This window comes from Triturus cristatus, chromosome 7 (assembly GCF_964204655.1).
Source record: "Triturus cristatus chromosome 7, aTriCri1.1, whole genome shotgun sequence".
NCBI lineage: Eukaryota > Metazoa > Chordata > Amphibia > Caudata > Salamandridae > Triturus > Triturus cristatus.
Genome location: NC_140590.1, coordinates 829,551,337 through 829,571,607, shown reverse-complemented (window position 1 = coordinate 829,571,607; position 20,271 = coordinate 829,551,337). Strand labels below are relative to the sequence as shown.

Here is a 20,271-nt window from a genome sequence, read left to right as displayed (position 1 = left end):
GTGAGCGTTTTCTGTATAGCACAGGATAAGCCCAGATGGTGTGACCTCCTACCTCCAGTATTAATTCTGTAAAGGAAGTTAGGCTACAGTGAGAGAATGTCTGTTGATTACTCGTATATGTTCTATCACTCATTTTCACACTAAGTAGAAAGTATTCAAGGAAGAAATGGGGGATCCCAGTGGTTACAAATAAAGACCCTGGATACTTTTACTACATAGGCAAGACTGAAATATATTGACTAATATAAGGCAGTGAGGGAGGGATCCTAAGTTACCTAGAACCCCAAGCCTTTTTCTATATTTAACCCTTTGTGGGACTGGCACAACCGAATAAAGTAATCCAACAGTTCTTGTCTTAATGCAATTTTAAACCTTCGCACTTGTGTTTGGCGACCCTTCAGATCTCACCACCTACTATGGTAGCTGGGCTTACCTGGACAGTGCAAAGTGGTCTCTAAAGTAGATGACTCTATATTCCCCAAAGACTGCTCTGCTCCCGAGTGCACAACACGTCTTGTCTTAATAGGATGTGCAGGTCTTTAGGTGTGTCATATGTAGGAAAGCTGGTCTTGCGACTTGGATCTTTAATCCTGGCTAAGCTGGTGAGAGTGACCTCCACATAGAGGAGCGCTTGGCTGTCTCACATGCCGGAAAGAACTCTGGGATATAAATATTGTCAGAAACTTTGTACCTCACCGTCCTGATGTAGTCTAGCATCTTCTGTGGAAAAGTTGTATTCCTTTCTAAGAAAACTTGGGTTTCAGGTGAAACTTATTGCGATGTAGCATACAGATTTCTGGCTTGACCCATATAACCATATCTCCATTCAAGAGGATATGCAAGTTAGCTGCTGCAGAATTTTAATGTCCCAAATGGAAGGTGTTATAATCTCCCAAAAGCAAGTAAATTGTCCCAGGCACTTGAAGGTAGATTGTTTGCTTTTATGGTAGATTCAACGAGCCACCACTCCTCTCCTAGTCAGAGAGAGGTCCCAACTGACAGTCTGTAGAACTCGCCCACAGAGTGTTCTCATGACAACATACAGAATGCTCAGTACCAATCAACAAGCATAGCTAAGCATAACATAATATCTCTTTTTGAAAAACAAGAATAATGAAATTTTAACCCCTTGTGTGCCACGCCCTTTCCCCGCCCTGTGCCGGCCGTTACATTAGCGGGCGGGGTTTATGACGAGCTGGACTTGTCATGGGCACAGCGCAACCGCGGCCCATGACGAGTCCAGCTCGTCATGGACACACCAGGGGTTAAACAAATCAAAAATAACCAAGCAAACAAACATCCATTAAGAAGTACAGGTTAAGCAAGATAATGAGCTCTATGCAAATCTGCATAAAACACAATTAATAGAGATCACACTTTAAAGCAACACATTCAACGCAGCTTCCACGGAAGTTGCTTGACACTCGTAGACTTCCTTAGCACAGAACCAATCTCATTGTTTCCACAAACATCGGTTTGTGACACACTGGAAGGACCAGCATACACCATTGAAATCTTCCTAGAAGTATTGGACACAACAGAAGGTGCATTACATGTAGATTGAACTTTGACCACTTTGCTCAAGTTCCACCAATGACCACCCTTAACCATTACAGCACCCCCACACACTTTTTCCACACAAACAGGGTCGCCAAAGTTCATTCCACCTTTTCTAACATAACGTGTGTTTTTAATCCGAACCAGATCCCCAGGGCATACACCAACCACCTTAACAGACTTTTTCAGGTTATATCTGTCAGCCATTCTCTTCTGAGCATCCTTCACCCGTGACTCCAAAGCAGCACTGTCAATGTTACATGAAACCTTGTTAGCAACCGTCCTTAACAACCAAGCAGGGTACAACGTGGAAGTAGGTACTCTCCCTTTCAATGAAACGAAGGGAGCAATTTTGGTAAGTGAGTGAGGTGTTGTGCGATAGAACCACAACATAGACCTGACTGCACCTTCGATGTCGTAACAATTTTGTTTCGCCCATTTGATGCAATCCACGACCACCCTGTTCATTCTTTCTACCAACCCATTGGTTTGGGATGTCCAACAGAGCTCTTCAAATGTTTCACACCTGACTCCTTTAAAAACTCATCCATATCCTGACTCACAAATTGTACACTATTGTCCGAAACTATGGCCTCTGGAAATTCTTCCCTCATGAATATTTCTTTGAGGAAAATAATAGCATTGTTAGCAGTGAGTGAAGAACAAAATTTCACCTCAGGCCACTTACTATGGAAATCCATTAAAACAAATGCAAATCGTAAGGTAGAAAGTTGAATGGACCAACTAAATCAATGCCCACCTTCAACCATGGTTTGGTGGGATATGAAATAGGTTGAAGCGGGGGTGTAACTACCCTCAATTTCTTCTCCGCACCACTACACACGCCACACCGTTTAACATTCTCTTCAATGTCCTTATCCATGGAAGGCCACTAATAAAGTAACCTAAGGCGTTTCTTAGTCATAGTTGCACCCAAATGACCATTGTGTGCACAATCAATCAATTTAGGACGAATTCCAAAGGGAGGCACACACCTACCATCCCTCATGACCACACCATCCTCAATGGACAACTCCTCTGAAATTCAACCCTTTTGGAAGATTTCAGAGTCCACACCTTTTTCTCGTGGCCAACCTTTCACAATAAATTCTTTCACCTTAAACAAACAACGATCTTCATTCACAGCTTCTCTCCTTTCCACCTCACTACAAGCCTTGTTGTCAACTGCATCCACCACAGCAATAAAACAATCCTCCTTGTCCTCATCCAAATCTAAAGGATCATCCTCACCTAGAGGGAGTCTGGACAACATGTCCGCTCTAACATTTTGTTTTCCAGGAATATGCTTCGTAACAAAATCATACTGTAACAGCTTAGTGGTCAATCGTGCAATGCGAGGAGTAGCATATTTTAAACGCTCACCACCCAAGATGTAAACCAAAGGTTTGTGGTCCGTATGAATCTGGAATTTCCTTCCCCATACATACGTTCTAAACTTCTCACATGCCCAAAAACACGCTAACAATTCCTTCTCAATCACAGAGTAATTGACCTCGGGATCCCTTAGTAGCCTGGAAGCATAACTAATGGTGACCTCTTCATCACCCAAGACTTGAGTAAGAACCGCACCCAAACCATAACTACTGGTATCAACTGTAATAATACAGGGTACCGTTGGATCATAAGCCCTCAAAGATTTTGCATTAGTCATTTCAGCCTTGACCAGCTCAAACGTTTCTTGGCATAGGTCATCCCACAAGAACGTGACATTCGACCGCAGCATATTGGATAAGCTTTTCATTGTAGTAGCATAGCCAGGTATAAACCGTGAATAAAATTCACACAACCCCAAAAAGGAGCGTAGCTCTTCTTTGTTCTTGGGACAAGGACACTCCACAACTGCTTTAACTAACCCAGACCTCGGGCTCACACCATCACCAGAGACCAAGTGTCCTGTATCGGTAGCCTGCTGACGCTGCTCGTGGCTGCGTAACACAAAAAAATCTGACACTGGCTGACGCTGTTCGTTTCCACGGCCAACAGCCTAAGCAACGTGCTGACGCCACTCGTACCCGCGTTGCCTTGACGACCCTTGCCGACGCGATGGGCTGCACTCACGAGACTACGCCAATACGATCAGTGGCGTTCTAGTACGTCATCATTCCCAGCGCTTCTCGGCAAGGATACAGCTCCTGTGCAATAACTTGCGCACCACGCAGCTTGCCAGATCAACGCACAAACTCCGCCACGCCTTGAGCAGGTACACTTCCGATCTCCTCACCAACGAACCAATTTCTCAGAGTTCCTTCCTTCGATGTGCAGGGCAGAAACCCAGCAAGACGGACAAGAAACTCTCCACGCTGCTGAATAAGGTAGAACGCTTTACACTTTTCCTTCAGCTGTGAGAACCAAAATAAGCTTCCATCTGGTTCAGTTTTATGGTAGTAAAAGACACAGTTTGAACAAGAGAGTCCAAGGGAGAATTTTAAAGACCACTAAAAGATTGTCTCCCCCGAGAGAACAACAAAACACAGAAATCCTAGGGTCTACAAACTGCCACTGGGTGATATTAGACCTATGTGGTAGAGAGCCTAACTTAAAGGAAGATAAAAGCACTAAATGTATAAGGGCAGATCCCTTTGAGGACGAGATCCCTCACTCACCAGAGGTGACCTGCTTCATCATAGGGACTCTCCTCCCAAGGGAAAAACCTAGTTCCCTTGGGGGCTACAACTCCCTCACTGAGAGGGAGGAGCTCAGGGATGTTTTTGTTGGTGTCAAAGGACTGACTACGTCCACATATGATGAGCCAAAAAGTGTGAGCAAGGATGCAGCGCAAAAATAAGACAAATGTGAAGAATAGTGCAAGGTTAAAACTGGCTAGGAGGCACCAAAACCAACTTTAATTAAGAGGTGCCAACTGTCAGGATTAAAAGGCAGTGCACCTGGAACAAACAACTGATGGTTTCCATCAAGATTGATTTGTCAAGCATTTGACTTGTACACGATCATTCTTTGAGAGATTTTTTTACTCTTTCTGCATCACATCATTTTTTAAAAGATATATTTCGGTATATTTTTTTCTAGAGCGGTGCTGCCCTCCTGAGCGGTTGCCAGGCGAGAGGTGAGACCTTGTGCCCAGCTAATGCGGGTAAGGCAACTCTGTCCTCCATTCATGTATATGCAGATCTCGAGTTCGAGCTAATTTCTGATATTATTTTGAGACATTTTATTTTTTCCTGACATGTGGCAATTTTTGTTTGTTCCAGGTACATGCAGGTTCAACCACAGGCTGATGACATCGCATTGGCTTGATATCCTTTTTTGTTATAGTTTACTCACTTTTTGATATTGCAGCAGCGTTTGAAAGGTCCTGACGAAAGCCCGATCCATCTTTGGTCTTCGTGGGCTGAAACATGTCGACCACCTAAAACCTACACCTTAGCAGTTCTAAATCCATACTGCAGGTGCACTGCCTTTTAATCCTGACAGTTGGCACCTCTTAATTAAAGTTGGTTTTGGTGCCTCCTAGCCAGTTTTAACCTTGCACTATTCTTCACATTTGTCTTATTTTTGCGCTGCATCCTTGCTCACACTTTTTGGCTCATCATATGTGGACGTAGTCAGTCCTTTGACACCAACAAAAACATCCCTGAGCTCCTCCCTCTCAGTGAGGGGGTTGTAGCCCCCAAGGGAACTAGGTTTTTCCCTTGGGAGGAGAGTCCCTATGATGAAGCATGTCACCTCTGGTGAGTGAGGGATCTCGTCCTCAAAGGGATCTGCCCTTATACATTTAGTGCTTTTATCTTCCTTTAAGTTAGGCTCTCTACCACATAGGTCTAATATCACCCAGTGGCAGTTTGTAGACCCTAGGATTTCTGTGTTTTGTTGTCAGTTTTACGGTAGCCACAATTCAAATCGGCATCTTCTTGACTTCTTCCTTAACGTGAGAAGATTAAATCCATGTAAAACTTCACTGCTGCGATGGCTTGCCCACTCGTCGCCAAAAATTATGTTATAATCTCCCAAAAGCAAGTAAATCGTCCCAGGCACTTGAAGGTTGATTGTATGCTTTTATTGTAGGTTCAACGAGCCACCGCTCCTCTCCTAGTCAGAGAGAGGTCCCAACTGACAGTCTGTAGAACTCACCCACAGAGTGTTCTCATGACAACCTACAGAATGCTCAGTACCAATCAACAAGCATAGCTAAGCATAACAGAAGGCATAAAGCAGATCTTTGTGACATAACCTACTCTAAGTTTTTTTTTATTTTTCAAAGACCTTGATTGAAAATCGTGTACATCAGGTTACAAATCAATCAGATAGTGTTGCAACACTTGACAGGAGAAAATGGAAATATCGCATCGATCATAGATAGCATAGAGACAATTATAATGTAGCGGCACATCGTAAGATGAAATGTAAAGTAGTAGGATACGAAGCATGAAAGGGCAGCAGGGAGCATCAGATGGGGCGGAGTATAGGTGTAAGCTGCACAAGAGGACGGTAGCAAGGCAGGGGGGAGAGGAGAAGTCCTATGGACCAGCACCGGCGGCCGCCGCGGGCGGAGTGCTGGCAGGGAGTGTGGGAGAGGTCGCAGGGGGAGAGGCATTCTGGGAAAGGAGGTATGAAACAAGAGGGCCCCAGATACCGCGCGGTCGGCCAGCAACCGGAGTTAATTCCCAAAATTCCGAAAGAAGCGTCTGACATCGCGCATCATCTTAGAGCCAGGCACTTGCCTCCGACCCCAATGTATGGCAACTCTACGACGCGCGAGAACGAGCAGCATTGCCGTGAGTCAGCGGGAGGCATCAGGACAGTGCCACACTAAGCTGAGTAGGCAGGTCAAGGGATCAGGCAGGACGGGCGAGGAGGTAATCTCTGCAATCATGGCGCACACCTCGCGCCAGTATGCAGAGACCAAAGGGCACAGCCAGGCAAGGTAAGAGAAGTCCGCCGCGGGGGACGAGCATCGAAGACATTTGTCATGGGGGAGCGGTACAGCCGGGGAAAATATTTAAAATGTATGAGGAGGTAGTTGGGAGATAAGCGTTTGGTCTGCTTACAACAGTACAGCCAGTCCTCCTGAGAGAGATCAATGCCTAAGTCCTCGCTCCACGCCAAGCGGGCGCGATCAGCAGATATGGAGGAGGCTGCTAGCGTAGTGGTATAAAGCCTAGTGACCAGTCTGCGGGGAGAGGGGGAGGTGTATGTCAAATCATGGGCAGCCATCAAAGGGGGGGGGGCTGCGGGAATGTGGGGTGCAGATCCCTACAAGATGCTCTAAGTTGGTAGTAAAGCAGTGTGTTCATTTAGCCAGATTCGGCTGGTAGCGAAAAAAAACTACCGTTAGGGTTAAGGTCAGATAGAGTAGTCAGACCCATGCCAGCCGCACGTTTCGCCATTCCAGCCGTGTGCAGCGAAGGCATTGCCGGGTGATATGCGACTGGCATGGTGCCGGCGAAGAGCAGGTCCGAGCCCGAATATTTCTGAAGGTCGTCCCAAGCCCAGCGCAAGGTTTCCACTGTGCCTATTTCTCCACGCAGTGGTTTGGCAGGGGCAAAGATCGCGATCTCTAGTGGTAAGGGGGCCGCCAAGTCGGCTTCGACCGCTACGTGTGGCTGGAACGGCGTCGGATGCAGCCAGAAGTGAAGGAAGCTGGCCTGGGCACTGAAAGCATATCATTTTAAATCCGGGGCACCCATCCCGCCGCACGCAAGGGGAAGCGTGAGGATGTTGCACGCTATTCTGGGCAGACGTCCTGCCCAAACAAGGGAGATTATGAGGGAACGGAGAGTGTGGAAGAAGTGAGCTGGGAGAGGAACAGGCATGTTCAGGAGCAAATATAAACATTTTGGGAGCACTACCGTTTTAGTGATGGTGATATGTCCCGCCAAGGACAGTGGCAGGTGCCGTCATAGGGGTATCTTGGTCTCCAGCCATTCGACTGCCCGACCAAAACTGACTCTCCAGAGTTCATCCACATCCCTATTGAGCCAGACACCCAGGTATCTGGTGGGCCCTGATGCCCACTCGAAAGGGTTGTCTGGGGTGAATGGGACAGTGGCGTCTGTCAGAGGAAAAAGAATAGACTTACTCCAAATAACCTGGATGCCGGATAGGCCTCCGAACCGCACCACCTCACGGACCATAGGGTCGAGGTTCTCTTGGTCGTGGTCGTGACTGACCTAAAGCGTGACATCGGCTGCGTATATGGATACAACCAGGGTGCGGGCCGCAAAGCCCACACCTCTCTGAGTGTGAAGCTTTCTGAGCCTGGACGCAAAGGGGCTCCATGGCCACAGCGAAAAGCATAGGCGAGAGTGGGCACCCCTGCCTAGTCCCTCTCGAGACGCGGATGGGATCTGATATTTGACAGTTTATCCGGAGGCGAGCCACCAAGAGGGCGTAGAGGAGATGGACTTTGCGCAGAAAGACCGGGCTGAAACCAAGACTGGGAAGGAGATAAAAAAAGGAAGGGTTATTCAAGAGTATCAAAGGCCTTGGTAGCGTCTAAGAGAGCCGCCATGGCCGGTAGGGCGGGCTTTATCTGATGAAGTACAGCGAAGATCGTGCGGAGGTTATGAGACGTTGCGTGCCCGGGAATAAAACCGGACTGATCCGGGCAGGCGATCAAGGGCATGAGAGGCAACAGTGGGGAGGCCAGGAGCTTGGCGAAGATTTTAGTATCGGTATTGATGGGTGATAAGGGACGATATGAGTCCAGAAGTTCAGGGGATTTGTCTGGTTTCAAGAGCAGGGTCAGCAGGGCCTCACGGAGTGAAGGGGGGGGAAGTGGCCAGACTCAAAGGAGTCGTTCTACATGGCGGCAAGATGCGGGACAAGGGTGGGCGCAAATGCTTTGTAAAAAGAAGCGGGCAGTCCATCGGAGCCGGGCGCCTTAGGGTTCGTCGAGGTATTCCCGATGGTTATTGCCCAGCCAGAGGAGCTCGAGAGCTGGGCTAGAAGGGTGCCAAGCAGAATGACAAAGCACCCCTCGGGATCGGTAATGGCCTTGGTGGTTTGCCACGGGAGCCCTCTACAAAGAAGGATGGATACCCCGCAGGAGTAGCCCGACTAGGAGGAGAAGTGGATTTCATCCCAATGCCGGGATTGGAGTTTTGAGGCAGTGGCAGGGAGCAAGTGGGTTTCTTGGAGGAAGCAAATGTCAACGTTGTGGCGGTTAAGGTGCGCGTGTACAAGGCGGGCCTTTCGATGATCATTGAGGCCACAGACATTCCAAGTCCAAATTGTTGTGGCCGTCATCTAGCCATGCCAGGGAGGAGGATGTTGGATGGGGCAGAGTGCGAAAGGGAAGCTTGAGAAGCGTGTGATGTGCAGTACGGAGAGTGGTATGTCACAGTACAGTGCAGAGCAGGCCAAAAAACAAACCCAACAGGCCTCGAAGGAGAGGCAACAATACCTAAAGGAATTCCCCTCCACCACCCACACCAACCCCCCAATCAGGTTGAGAGAACAGCCCCACCCACCCAGGAAACCCCAACTGGGAAAGGAAGAAACCTGAATAAGGAAAGAAATTCAAGAAAGAGATAAAGTGAGTCATCCCACAGAGACGTGGCTCAGGTCAGCGAACACCCCTGCCGCAAGAACAGGGTGGCCAAGCCAAGAGTGGAAAGCGGACTGTGTAGACAAAGGAGAGAGAAACCCAACGAAGCGCCCCGCACCCCGGGGCCCTCAAGTTACTCATGTTGCGGGTGCAAGGTAAAACCATGGCGGTGTCACATAGGAAAGGAGGGAGCATAGGGCTGCGGGAGGAGTGTAGCAGAGTCGCAGCAGCTGAAAGGAACCACAGGGCCCATGTGCAAGGGGGTTTAATAACTACAGGTGTGAGTCAGTACATGAGCCATAGCCGAACAACTGGAACCAGGACCGGGGAGGGCGAGTTCGTGCCACAGTGACGGAGGCCGGAGAGCTGCCATCAGTCATTGTCACTTAGATCGCCAGCTGCAGTCGTTTGGGAGCTTGAAGGGGTGGAGCGCTGTGATTTGTCCAGTTTTTTGGCGTAGGCCAATGCAGTCTTTGGTTCCAAAAAGATGTGGACCTGTGAGCCGTCCCTGACACATAGCTTCGCCGGATAAGCTAGGGAGTAGGAGATGTCTTGTTTTTGCAGCAGTCGTTTGACAGGGAGGAAGTCGTGGTGGGCAGCCTGCATCGCCATGGTATAATCAGGATAGAAGGATATCAAATTCCCTTGGTGGTGAATTTCCCCCTTTTCCCTGGCAGCTTGGAGGACCTCATTGCGGTCCTCCAAGCTGAAGTTCAGAAGCTTGGTGATGATGGCCGAGCAGGGAGGCCTAGGGCAGGTCGAGGACCCAGAGAGCGATTGGCCCGCTCGACGATGAACACAGGTGAGAGGTGCTCCCCAAAGAGGTCACGGAGCAGCTGCTCTGCGATGTTCTCCATCTTGGTTATGTTGGCGGATTCGGGGATGCCCGTGAAGCGGAGGTTGCTTCTGCGGGAGTGCGCCTCCAAATCCTAATTTTTTATCTTTTAATGAGTTCCAGGATTTTATCCATCCAGAGGAGTGTGGTGATACTGGGTGGCAGTGTCCTCTGCATCGGACATCCTGGTTTCGACTTTAGTGTTTCATCGGAGTCCACTCGGGCCTTGACGGTGTCCTGCTGGGCAGAGAGTTGGTCAAGTTAAACCGCGATACCGGTCACCTTGGATTTCACGTCCAGCATGATGGCCTTGAGGTCGTCCTGGCGGGTAGACCCAGAGTTGGATTGGTGAATAGGTTCGGCAGCGTCCATGATCGCTCCCTCTTGTCGTGAGGACTTGTGCTGGTCTAACGCCAGCTTCGGTTGCTTAGGGTCTGTCCGTCCCATTGTTGAGCCCCCGGCTGCCCAAAGCAGCACCGCAGATGATCAAGGAGTGGATGAAAGGAGTATGAGGAGGCAAAGGGCTAAGAAGAGGGGCTGCAGCGGAGGTCCAGTGCCAAGGGAGGAGGCTGTTGTCGGGTTTAAGGGAAGGCACGTGTAGGTGGGGGACCCCGTGGCCCGCCGGGTCCGACAGGAGAGGTGGCGTCCGGACACCGCGCAGAAGGAGCAGGAGGTCCTAGGGAGGATGAGGCAGGTGGCCCAGGTATGAGGGGTGGGCTGGCACGGCCGCGGCTGGCGTCGGTAGGAACCCTCGGCAGGGAGGCTGATCAGGTAGAAGACGGAGGTCCCGGTAGGAGGAGAGGCAGTGCCGGAGCACAGGTATGTGAACGTTGGGCCCAGGGCAGCTGTCCCCGCCTGGAGTCCCAGAGACGAGAGTGGGCACCAAGGTAGAGAGGGTGGCGGTCAGGTGGCGAAGCGAGGCACAGATGAAGGCAGAGCAGCAGCAGCAGTCTGTCGGCCTGGACTGCTACCGGGTAGGCCAGCACATGTGAGAGGAAGTCAGAGCAGGCAGCCACCTCGCTGATCCCAACGGCAGAGCTCCATCCATACGCCGGCAGGGAGGCCCAGATGCCGCACCAGGCCCGAGCAGCAAATCTCAGTCCAACGGGGCCCAGGAAGGCAGCAGTCGTCACTGCAGTGTAAGGTGGGTCAGTAGAGCGCGGCGCTGGGGTCCAGCACCGGAATCATCCGCAGGATTTTGGATGGCTTGGCCGGCAGAGCCCACTTGGACTGCGGCCATTTTGCAGCCGGCTAAGCCACGCCCCCACATAACCTACTCAAGTTGAAACAAAATGGAGCAAAGGAAAAAAGACTCGAGATCAAAAAGGTATCTAACTGAGCCCTACACAGGACATCACAAAGCATGAGCGAGGCAATTGCTGATCCGCTCCTTTTGGCCTGGCAAAAAAGGGAACTTACTTGTACACACACAAATGAGTGACATGCACTTTCAAGTACAGTGCCTAGCTCTGACTTAACCAATTTTCATGTAGTTTCATGATGGCAGGAAACACACCAAGATGAGAGTGGTAGAGAGACCAAATGTAAGATGTTCCTGCTTTATATAAATACACACATACGTAAATACAAGTATTGTCCTCTAGAGCAACTGTGGGAAAAGAGGCCTAAGTATGTCTAGCCTCCCACTGAGGCTGAAGTGCAAGATCTTGCTTGTTTATTGCTGCATTTGCACTGCACTACCTAGGTATGCAGCCTCTGGTGTCTGTTCTGCAGATGCCCCAGTTTCGGCTAACTGCTCCCCCAATAGCCTTTTCCCTGTGTTGTCTACTTTGACAGCTCCACTACTCTGTTTTCAAAACTACACAAAAATGGTCACTGTTGGTTGGCCAAAGGTCTTTGTGAATAAATGTTCCTGGACTTCTATTGCATTGTTCTAACATGGCTACAAGAGCTGCATTCGCCCAGATGTCACAATTCATTGATAATGACTCCATACTGTCAGACTACCAAACAGGATTCTGCCCAGGGAGTCGCAGAATCTGCCCTCATCGCCATCTGGGATGACCTTAAAAACACAGTAGACCGGAACGGGCTCTCTGTATTACTACCCTTGGACTTCTCAGCTGCTTTAGACACAGTTCAACATCCCACTCTTATACAGAGACTCTACAAACCCGACATAGAGGGGACTGCTCTCTACTGGATCACATCCTGCCTTCAAAACAGAACAAATGTTATCTATACTCACCCTTTCTCATCCAAACAGTACTTCAGAAGCAGGGGTTCCCTCAAGGCTCTACCATCTCACCCATGCTATTCAGCATCTACATGAAGTCATTACCGGCAACAATCAATGAATTTCAGCTCACATGCTATAGCTATACAGCTGACACACAAATAATTCTTAAACTGGGAAGCCCCGAAGACATTGGAAGCTCCAAAATCTTCAGTTGCCTCAGTGCAGTCGATCAGTGGATTACATAGAGCCGTCTGACATTCCAAAACTGAAATACTCACAGGTGGCGATTAGAAAAATTATAATCCACTTTGCCTCCAACCTGATGATCTGGGACCGCCTCCTAGAGTATCAAAGGATGTAAGAAACCTTGGTATTACCATGGACTCCCACGTTTTTAATGAATGCCCAAGTGGACAAACTAGCAAGATCATTCTTCATTACAATGAAAACTCTGCAATGCATGTTCCCCCAGCTGGGATTTCCACACAAGGTCCAGGCTTCTATCTCTCTTGTACTACCATAACTGGATTACGCCAGTGGCCTCTACCACGGATCATCTTTATCAACTATGAAAAGACTAAAATGGAATCCGAACTCTGCTGCTGGACTACTCCTCCATATAAAGCCACAAGCCCGCTTCTATGCCTTGAAGGCCCTACATTGGTTAACGGTTGCCAGAAGATCCACCTTCAAGCTGCTTTGTATCACCCACAAAGAAATACATGGAACAGGACCGCTTTTCATCCAGAATAAAATCACCAAATACGTTCATCAATGGAGCCTCCGCTCTAGATTGGCACCTCGCCTCAAAATCCCACTATGCAAGGAAAAAACCATAGGTGATACATCTTTCTCTCTTCATGCAGGCACATTGTGGCATTCATTACCCCAAACATAAGAACCACAGATAACTATCTTATCTTCAGAATACTAGTCAATAATTGGCTTTTTCCTACATAACCACCATACTCAAATACTAATGTACAGCATATCCCTATGTATATAAACATTTATAATTTGATTATATGTATCTATCTAGATATGTGCATTTCTTTGTACAAATGTGTATAATTATGGTTTTTATATTGTATAGATATCCTGAGGTCGACTTAAATTACGGTTAAATACATTTATTATTCTATGCTTAACATGCATATAGACTATAATCAACGTGGACGAATCCGAAGAATAAGTGTTGCCACTTATACAGACTTAGTATGATGTTGCAGAGTACTGACATCCAATGGATTTTTAAGAAGACCCCTCACCCACCAACCTGGTTGGTGTCATGCTTCATCATTGGGGTCCCAGCTGGGCTGTCGAGTACAACCCAGCTGTGCTTCAACGCCTGACTACAGCGGAGCAGGTTTTTTTTTGTGCGCAGTGAGGTAGGTGCTAGGTGGTGCAGGTTAAAAAATGTCTCTAAGAAATTCCCAATTTAAATTTTGTATTTGAAGGGTCTTAGGACAAGGTCAAAAGATTGATACTCGGGATATCATGAAGTTAAAAATGTTACTTCGACATCCCTTATGTGTGGGTGGATGTCAGTACTCTGCAACATCATACTGAGTCTGTATAAGTGGCAACACTTATTCTTCGGATTCGTCCTCGTTGTTTATAGTACATTTGTTTTGAGGAAGAGAATGTATCCCCTTGTATATTCCTCACTCTTCTGTTGTTTTCTAATAACATGCATATAGGTCACTGCATAGTTTTCATATAAGTTATTTAAATAGATGCTTACGGGTCTCTGCTTTATTTATCAATCACAATATGTAAATATCATTTATCTACAAATGCTTCTTTATTTGAATACTGAGGAAAATATACAATTAAAAAGAAATAATAAAAAATGCACAAATAAATTAGCTTAACGTACAGCAGCGTTTGAAAGTCTGAGTTTATAAAATACAACTTTAAATCTCAATTGTACATGTATACCCTTTATGTACTGATGTATCTAAATATTTATTACTTTACTCCTACTGTAGAAGAAAAAATACCTTAGACTCTCTCCTGTGCACTACTGTCTCACCCTATACCTCTCTCAATATATCCTCTACCTCCCCTCTGACTCATCCTAAACCTCATTTTACCACTATCATCTGCCTAAGCTATTTCTAGAAACTCTTCCTTCCTCTAGCTCTCCTTTTACGTATGCCGAACCTCATCTTTCTACTATGCTCTCCCAACTAACACTTTCTAGTCTCTTCCCTCTTCCAGCCCTCCATTATCCTATTCAGTTAACAGACTTGCATGTCCACTTCTCAAATGAACTGTTTCCCTATAATCCACCACTAATCCTTTTTGGTTTCCAGAGTAGCGTGCTACTCGCAGAAAAGTGCTTAGAAGCCTTGTCAGGGGTAGTAAGCGCTATATAAATACAATTACAATACAATATATGGTGTGTTGTGTTTGGTTAGCCAGACCCATTTGACTATCACATGGGACAAGGCCATGGGTTTTGGTTTATGTTGCCCAGGGCGTCAAACCCCAAAGGATTCACAGATTGGGGGTTGGACACCCTAGTGGCAGCGTTACTCTTTGAGCATAGAAGGACCTTGGCCAATACCCCTTTTTATCCTTTGACTAATCCATCATTGCTAGCAAGAACCAAAATGGGTTATTGTGGGGTGTTTTTATTGATGGGAATTTGACTGAATAAATTATGTTGTACGTTCGACATGTGCCTCTCCCTACATTTTGAGGAGTAAATCTTCTTTTAAATGTGTTTGCAGGAGAAGCAGCGCCATCAGCAAGAACAGCAGCTGCAACGGCATCTGACCAGACCTCCTCCTCAATACCAGGACCAGACACAAAACTCATATCCACAGCAGCAGGTTGGGCAATTCCCAGGTAGGGTGAATAAAGAATTTCTGATAAATTTTGCCTTCTTATTACACTGTTTTACTGATGGATACTTCTGATCACAGGTTTTGCAGCGTGAATCTTTCTGGATTCACTATGCTGTGCATTATTCCGCCATCTTGTGGTTGGGTCCGGAATCGTAGTATTTTCTTCTGTTTTTTTTTTTCTTTTTCGTGGCCCAGGTGGGCAGCGACGTCCCACCATTTGGTGTCCTTCGTGACGTCGGCGCGCTTCATGCGGAAGCTCCCACCTTTGGTCGCCATCTTCAGATTCTTTTTTCCGCTGTTGGGTCCGAAGAGTTCCAGAGTTTTGGAAGAGGAATCAAGGAAAATCGAAGAAAATCGACGAAGAAGCAAGTTTTCAACTACACAGGACTAAAGGTCAGGTACTCGGAGCAACGAGGGAGAAGTTTTGCAACCAAAACCTCGACGTTATACGGAGGATGCGCCCGCAGGGGGCACCCTGAGCGCGGGGATGGACAAAACACCGTTCAAGTTTTGCACCAATTGCCACCACAAGTACGCCCAGAAGGATCAGCATCCAATCTGCAACCTCTGCCTGCCGCTCGACCACAGCAGCGAAGACTGCAACGCCTGGTCGGCATTTACACTGAAGACCCTCAGAGTAAGGGAGAGACAGAGAAGGGCGAACCATAACATGCAAGGCCAGGGGCCACCTCCATCGCTCCGAGACTTGAGTCTCTCCAGTGGAGAGGAGGACAACATCGCCGAAGGACCAGAAGAGGTCGTCTAGGTCCATAAGAAGACGTCGAAGGAGGTAAGGGAATCGTCGACCTTTAAACACTCAGGCGACACTCGAAAGGGTGAAGCAAAAGCCCTGAGCGACAATCGCAGAAGTGAAGCAAAGTCCTCGAAGGGAGCTCTGCCGTCGAAACACTCGACGAAAGCAACAGCTACCAGGGACAGTCAACCGAGCGGATCCTTTAAAAAGGACTCCCAATCGGCGAAAGCCCTTGAGAAACAGTTTGCCGAAGGTTGCCCTCGAAAATGACACCTTGGCGCCAAGAAAAGAAGGGCAGACTTCGTCGTCGACGGCCACGAAAAGAAGCGCTCCACCTCTCGACGCCGAACACGCCGCCGAGATGGAGAGGAAGAAGAGGCGGCTCAAGGCTGAAATGGCGAGCATCCTTCAACGGAAAAAGGACTTCGACGAGAAGATGAGCCAATACACCATCCCGCCAAAACCCGCAGTCGAAGGAGACGACGAGGACGCTAAAACCCCCGAACCAGTCGAGGGAATCGGGGACAAAGACTACTATTTCGAGGGAGAAGGCGACATAGACCTTCAATCCTACCGGTACTCGACACCTTCGGAGGCGCAAGACATGGATTGGCAAGATCTTGACACAGAATCGCTGGAAGAGGGGGTAGACACGTATCCTTCGAGGTCCTCGTCGCCAGATGACATGGGGGTCTACAACATGGTCGTGCAGAAGGCCGCACAGACTTAGCGGGTGGAAATGGAGGAAGAGAAGCCGAAATCATGTTTCCTCCTGGAAACTCTACTGCCACAGCAAACTAAGAGCCAATTCCTGCCCATGCTCACCAGTGTGCTGGATCAGGGAAGAGAGGCCTTTAAGGAGCCTGCAACATGCAAGGCGATGACCCCCAGGACTGAGAAGAAATACAATCATTCTTCACAGGACCCTGCATACATCCAAGGTTCAGTGCCAGCCGACTTCATTATTGCAGCAACGGCTAGGAAGAGGTCCAATGTACCCACTAATGCCGGACCACCTCCAGACAAAGAGAATAGGAGGATGGACCTCACAGGGAGGAAAGTGGAGAGAAATGCGGCAATCCAATGGCGCATCACTAACTCCAACTCCCTGATCAACAGTGAGTGAAACCCCGAAACCGGTCCTAGGATGCTTGTTCCAGTCCAGGGAGGACCTGGCTTGGCAGTTCGGGCTGGACTGTTCCCATGAGGCACAGGGTCAAGACTGATTTGCATATGGCTGGTTTCAAACTGGAATGGCATGGTGAGCAAAAAAAACGATGGATTTAGGCCAAGATCTCTGTACTTGAGTGAATGTATGACATTGTTCTGCATTCTGTCCATCGACTGTTGTTTTTGCATTTGTCACCTCCTATTCAATAGCCTCAAACTAAACCAGGTCCCTCTGCCATCTCTCCTTGAGGCGGCCCGGGATATGGCATCTCTGTCCAGTTCCCCCATTAGGATGTGTCCCTCGAGAGGGCATATTCTAGCATTCCCCTCTCCCCAAGGTTCTCCGCTCACCACGTGTGGCGGAGTTGAGTGTGTTTCAAGAATTTAGTTGGGTGGTGATGGTAAACCTTCGCCGCAGAGGGTATAATGTCTCCCTCCTCCAGTACATCTCCGACTTTAGAGAGGCCGATCATGTCCCATGCCTTAAAGCCCTGCAATTTCGCCACCTCCTTCAAACATGTTCCTTTCCAATAGGGTGTTTCCCTTGTGATTTTGCTTGCCCATCCCAATATCTAGTGTTGGTAGAGCCCAGAGTTCAGTCAGCATATTTTCATATGATGGAAAGACAAACATTTAACTGGGCAGAACATTTCTTGACCTGAAAAACAGGTAACCATTTCCATAGATTCCTCAGTTGCAGGGTGTGAGGAGCACAGCTGCACAACCTGACTATGCAGGCACTGTGGACAGCCCCATCAACAAAAATGCATATCAATTTCTTGTACATGACTGCAGTCTACATGGCATGTAAAGCGTATTATACTCTTTATTGTAGTGCACACTAGACTCATGGGACATCCCTTTGAACCATACTCTCTTGCCAGATGAAGTTCCTCCTCTGGAAATTAGAATGTCTCGTAGCCATCACGAGTGAATGACTAGTTAGTGATTTGGAGATTTTTTCATCCTGGTTCATAGAGAGCAGGTCACCCAGAGGACAAATGCATGATTCCTGCCTACATAAATTTCCAAATTCTGCGTCAATCAGACTTTTGTTTTGTGTTTTTTTTCACATCCTCAGTCAGCGTCAAAAAGAACATTGCATACATTAGATGGACAGAAAACTCTGTTTTAGATTGCCAATACCAAATCCATTCTCAAGACCAAGCAACTATCGTGCATTGGCAAAACGCTGTTTGGAGAAACCCAAAGTTGGACCTTGCACAATGAAAAGTAAAGTGCATTTAGGTCTGCTTTGCTAAAGAAAAATGCTGTGTTCTTCCCCACTCATGCCCTGTTTTGCTCCACCCGTCCTGTTGCTTTCCCTCACCCTATATTCCTAGATTTGCCCCACCCACTGTATTGTTTCTCTTGGGCCCCTTCCATCCTACTCCACATTACTGTCTCTTGCCCGTGTTTCTCTCTATATACATTTGACTCCAAGAGCACTTCCATTGCTCATTTTCCAAGTGCTCCTTTATCTTTTTAGGTCTCGCCTGGCGTAGGCTGCGCAGACATGCGCAGTCTCGCTGGCGAGATTTAATGATTTAGAGTAACTTCTGTAAAGGGCTTTAAGCCCTGCCCCTCTTTTCCATTGGCTGGCGTCACCATTTATGCTAAACGGTGGCCAGCCATTGGAAAAGAGCTTCCAGTGACGTACACTTTTCTCTTTTAGAGCCGTCCCAGTTGGACTGGCTGCCCCGACTTACTGCTGGCGTAAAAGTTTTTTTATCTTTATTGGGCCAAAAACGAGTTTGTTATTTCGTCTGGTACATATGATGAGTGGGCACAGATTATGGTCCTGGGGCAGGCTGGTAATCGATGCATCCACCACCCCTGTATAATCGCAGCACCTTCTGAATCGCACTAAAATTCGAGGGCGGGGAAAATGCGCCAGCACCCTGCTGCGTCACATTACCGCTCCTACTTAATTGTAGTTCTTGATTCTTAATGCCATGAGGACTGCCCAGAAACTTCCCGCCCCATAATTCCGCCAGTCATAGCCTTTCCCAGAGTTGCTGCAGACATAGAACAGTTTTCTTCCGCCTTGTAAACTGTTTCCGGTAGAAAAGTGCCCTTTTCCGGTTCCGGGACGCAGCGTGGTGTTCTTGATGTGTGCACACTGCTCCTGTAATGATGGGAGAAGTGGAAAAGGTTGTGCCGGACGGTCCGCTGTTGTCGCTGGAGCCGGGGCGCCAGAAGGGATTCCAGCAGCGCGTGCGGGGTGTGAAGCAGCGTAGCGAGGTGAGAACACGGAAACATAAGATGCAGCCCTGAAGGACGGGGACTGCAGAGATCTAGGATCATGACCTCTCGGAGCAGGGTATACGTCCAGGGCAGTAGGGAAAGTGTGGATGTTGTGGCGCCTTTTCAATTAGTTTCGGCCACGCATGTTTGCTCCTCCCCTGCCTGTTAGCAGGCGCCCACTTAACTTGCTGATTTTGCCAGTGCTTGTTCACTACTGGAATTTGACACTACTAGGCTTTAAGAGTTCCTATAGCAGTGCGTTCACCCCCTGAGCTACCAACAGAGTTTGCAGAAGGTGTGCTTTTTGTCTCGCGTACCCTCAGGACATTCACTGGGCTGGTGAATACTCTATTAATATTGCATGTGTGTCAGGAGGGTCACATGACGCATCTGATGACAAACCGCACAACAGCCCGGCGCTCTTTTCACAGAGTTCACAAACCGAAGAGTGTATTTGGTGCACTGTCCTTTGAAAATAAACTTTAAAGACAACAGAGTTGGTGCCCTTTTATGTTTTTAAATATGTGTTCTATTCACGTCCTAGTTAAGCACGGATCTCAGGGCCAGCATCACGAAGAGTGTATTTGAAATCTGGTTATTCACTGCTGTGACGTAGCAACAGTGAGAAACAAAGTGACCTGATAGCTCCACAGAGCAAAGCTTAGGGAGAGGAGGCGGGGGGGCACAATGGGTGGTAAGGGAGGGTAGAAAGAGGCTGGATTTGTTTTTTTACATTTAGATCAGGGTGGAGAGGCCATGTTATGTATGGCTCACTCTATTATTCCTCTGTCCTGGAGGATCAGTTAAAAACAAAGGCCGATGACTTTGTGGGGCCATACATAACAAGCATTAAAAATGCAATGGGTCTCGCCTTTTATTAAGTTAAAGCCATTTGCTTTGCTACACAATACCATTAGCAAAGCAAATGGCTTTAACTTAATCAAAGGTGAGACCTATTGCATTTTCAATGCTTGTTGTTTAAGCATTCCACAAGGGTGCATGTTTTCCTCCTATCTCCCTTGTTTTCTTCTCTTTCCCACTCTGTGTTGCTCTCCCTCTTGTGCCTGTGTGCTTCTCCCCTTCCCACTCATGTTGCGCTCTCACCTGTTTACCTTTCCTCCCCTG

The 20,271-nt window shown here is 47.9% G+C and overlaps 1 protein-coding gene across 1 annotated transcript in view; it reads left to right on the top strand.

Annotated features, from left to right (window-relative positions):
- Positions 1 to 20,271, top strand: part of MAML1 (mastermind like transcriptional coactivator 1) — a 191,306-nt gene that overhangs the window by 156,234 nt on the left and 14,801 nt on the right. The window contains exon 4 of the mRNA XM_085617759.1: positions 14,859 to 14,976. Coding sequence (XP_085473885.1) covers positions 14,859 to 14,976 — 118 coding nt within the window. The remainder of the gene's footprint in view (positions 1 to 14,858; positions 14,977 to 20,271) is intronic.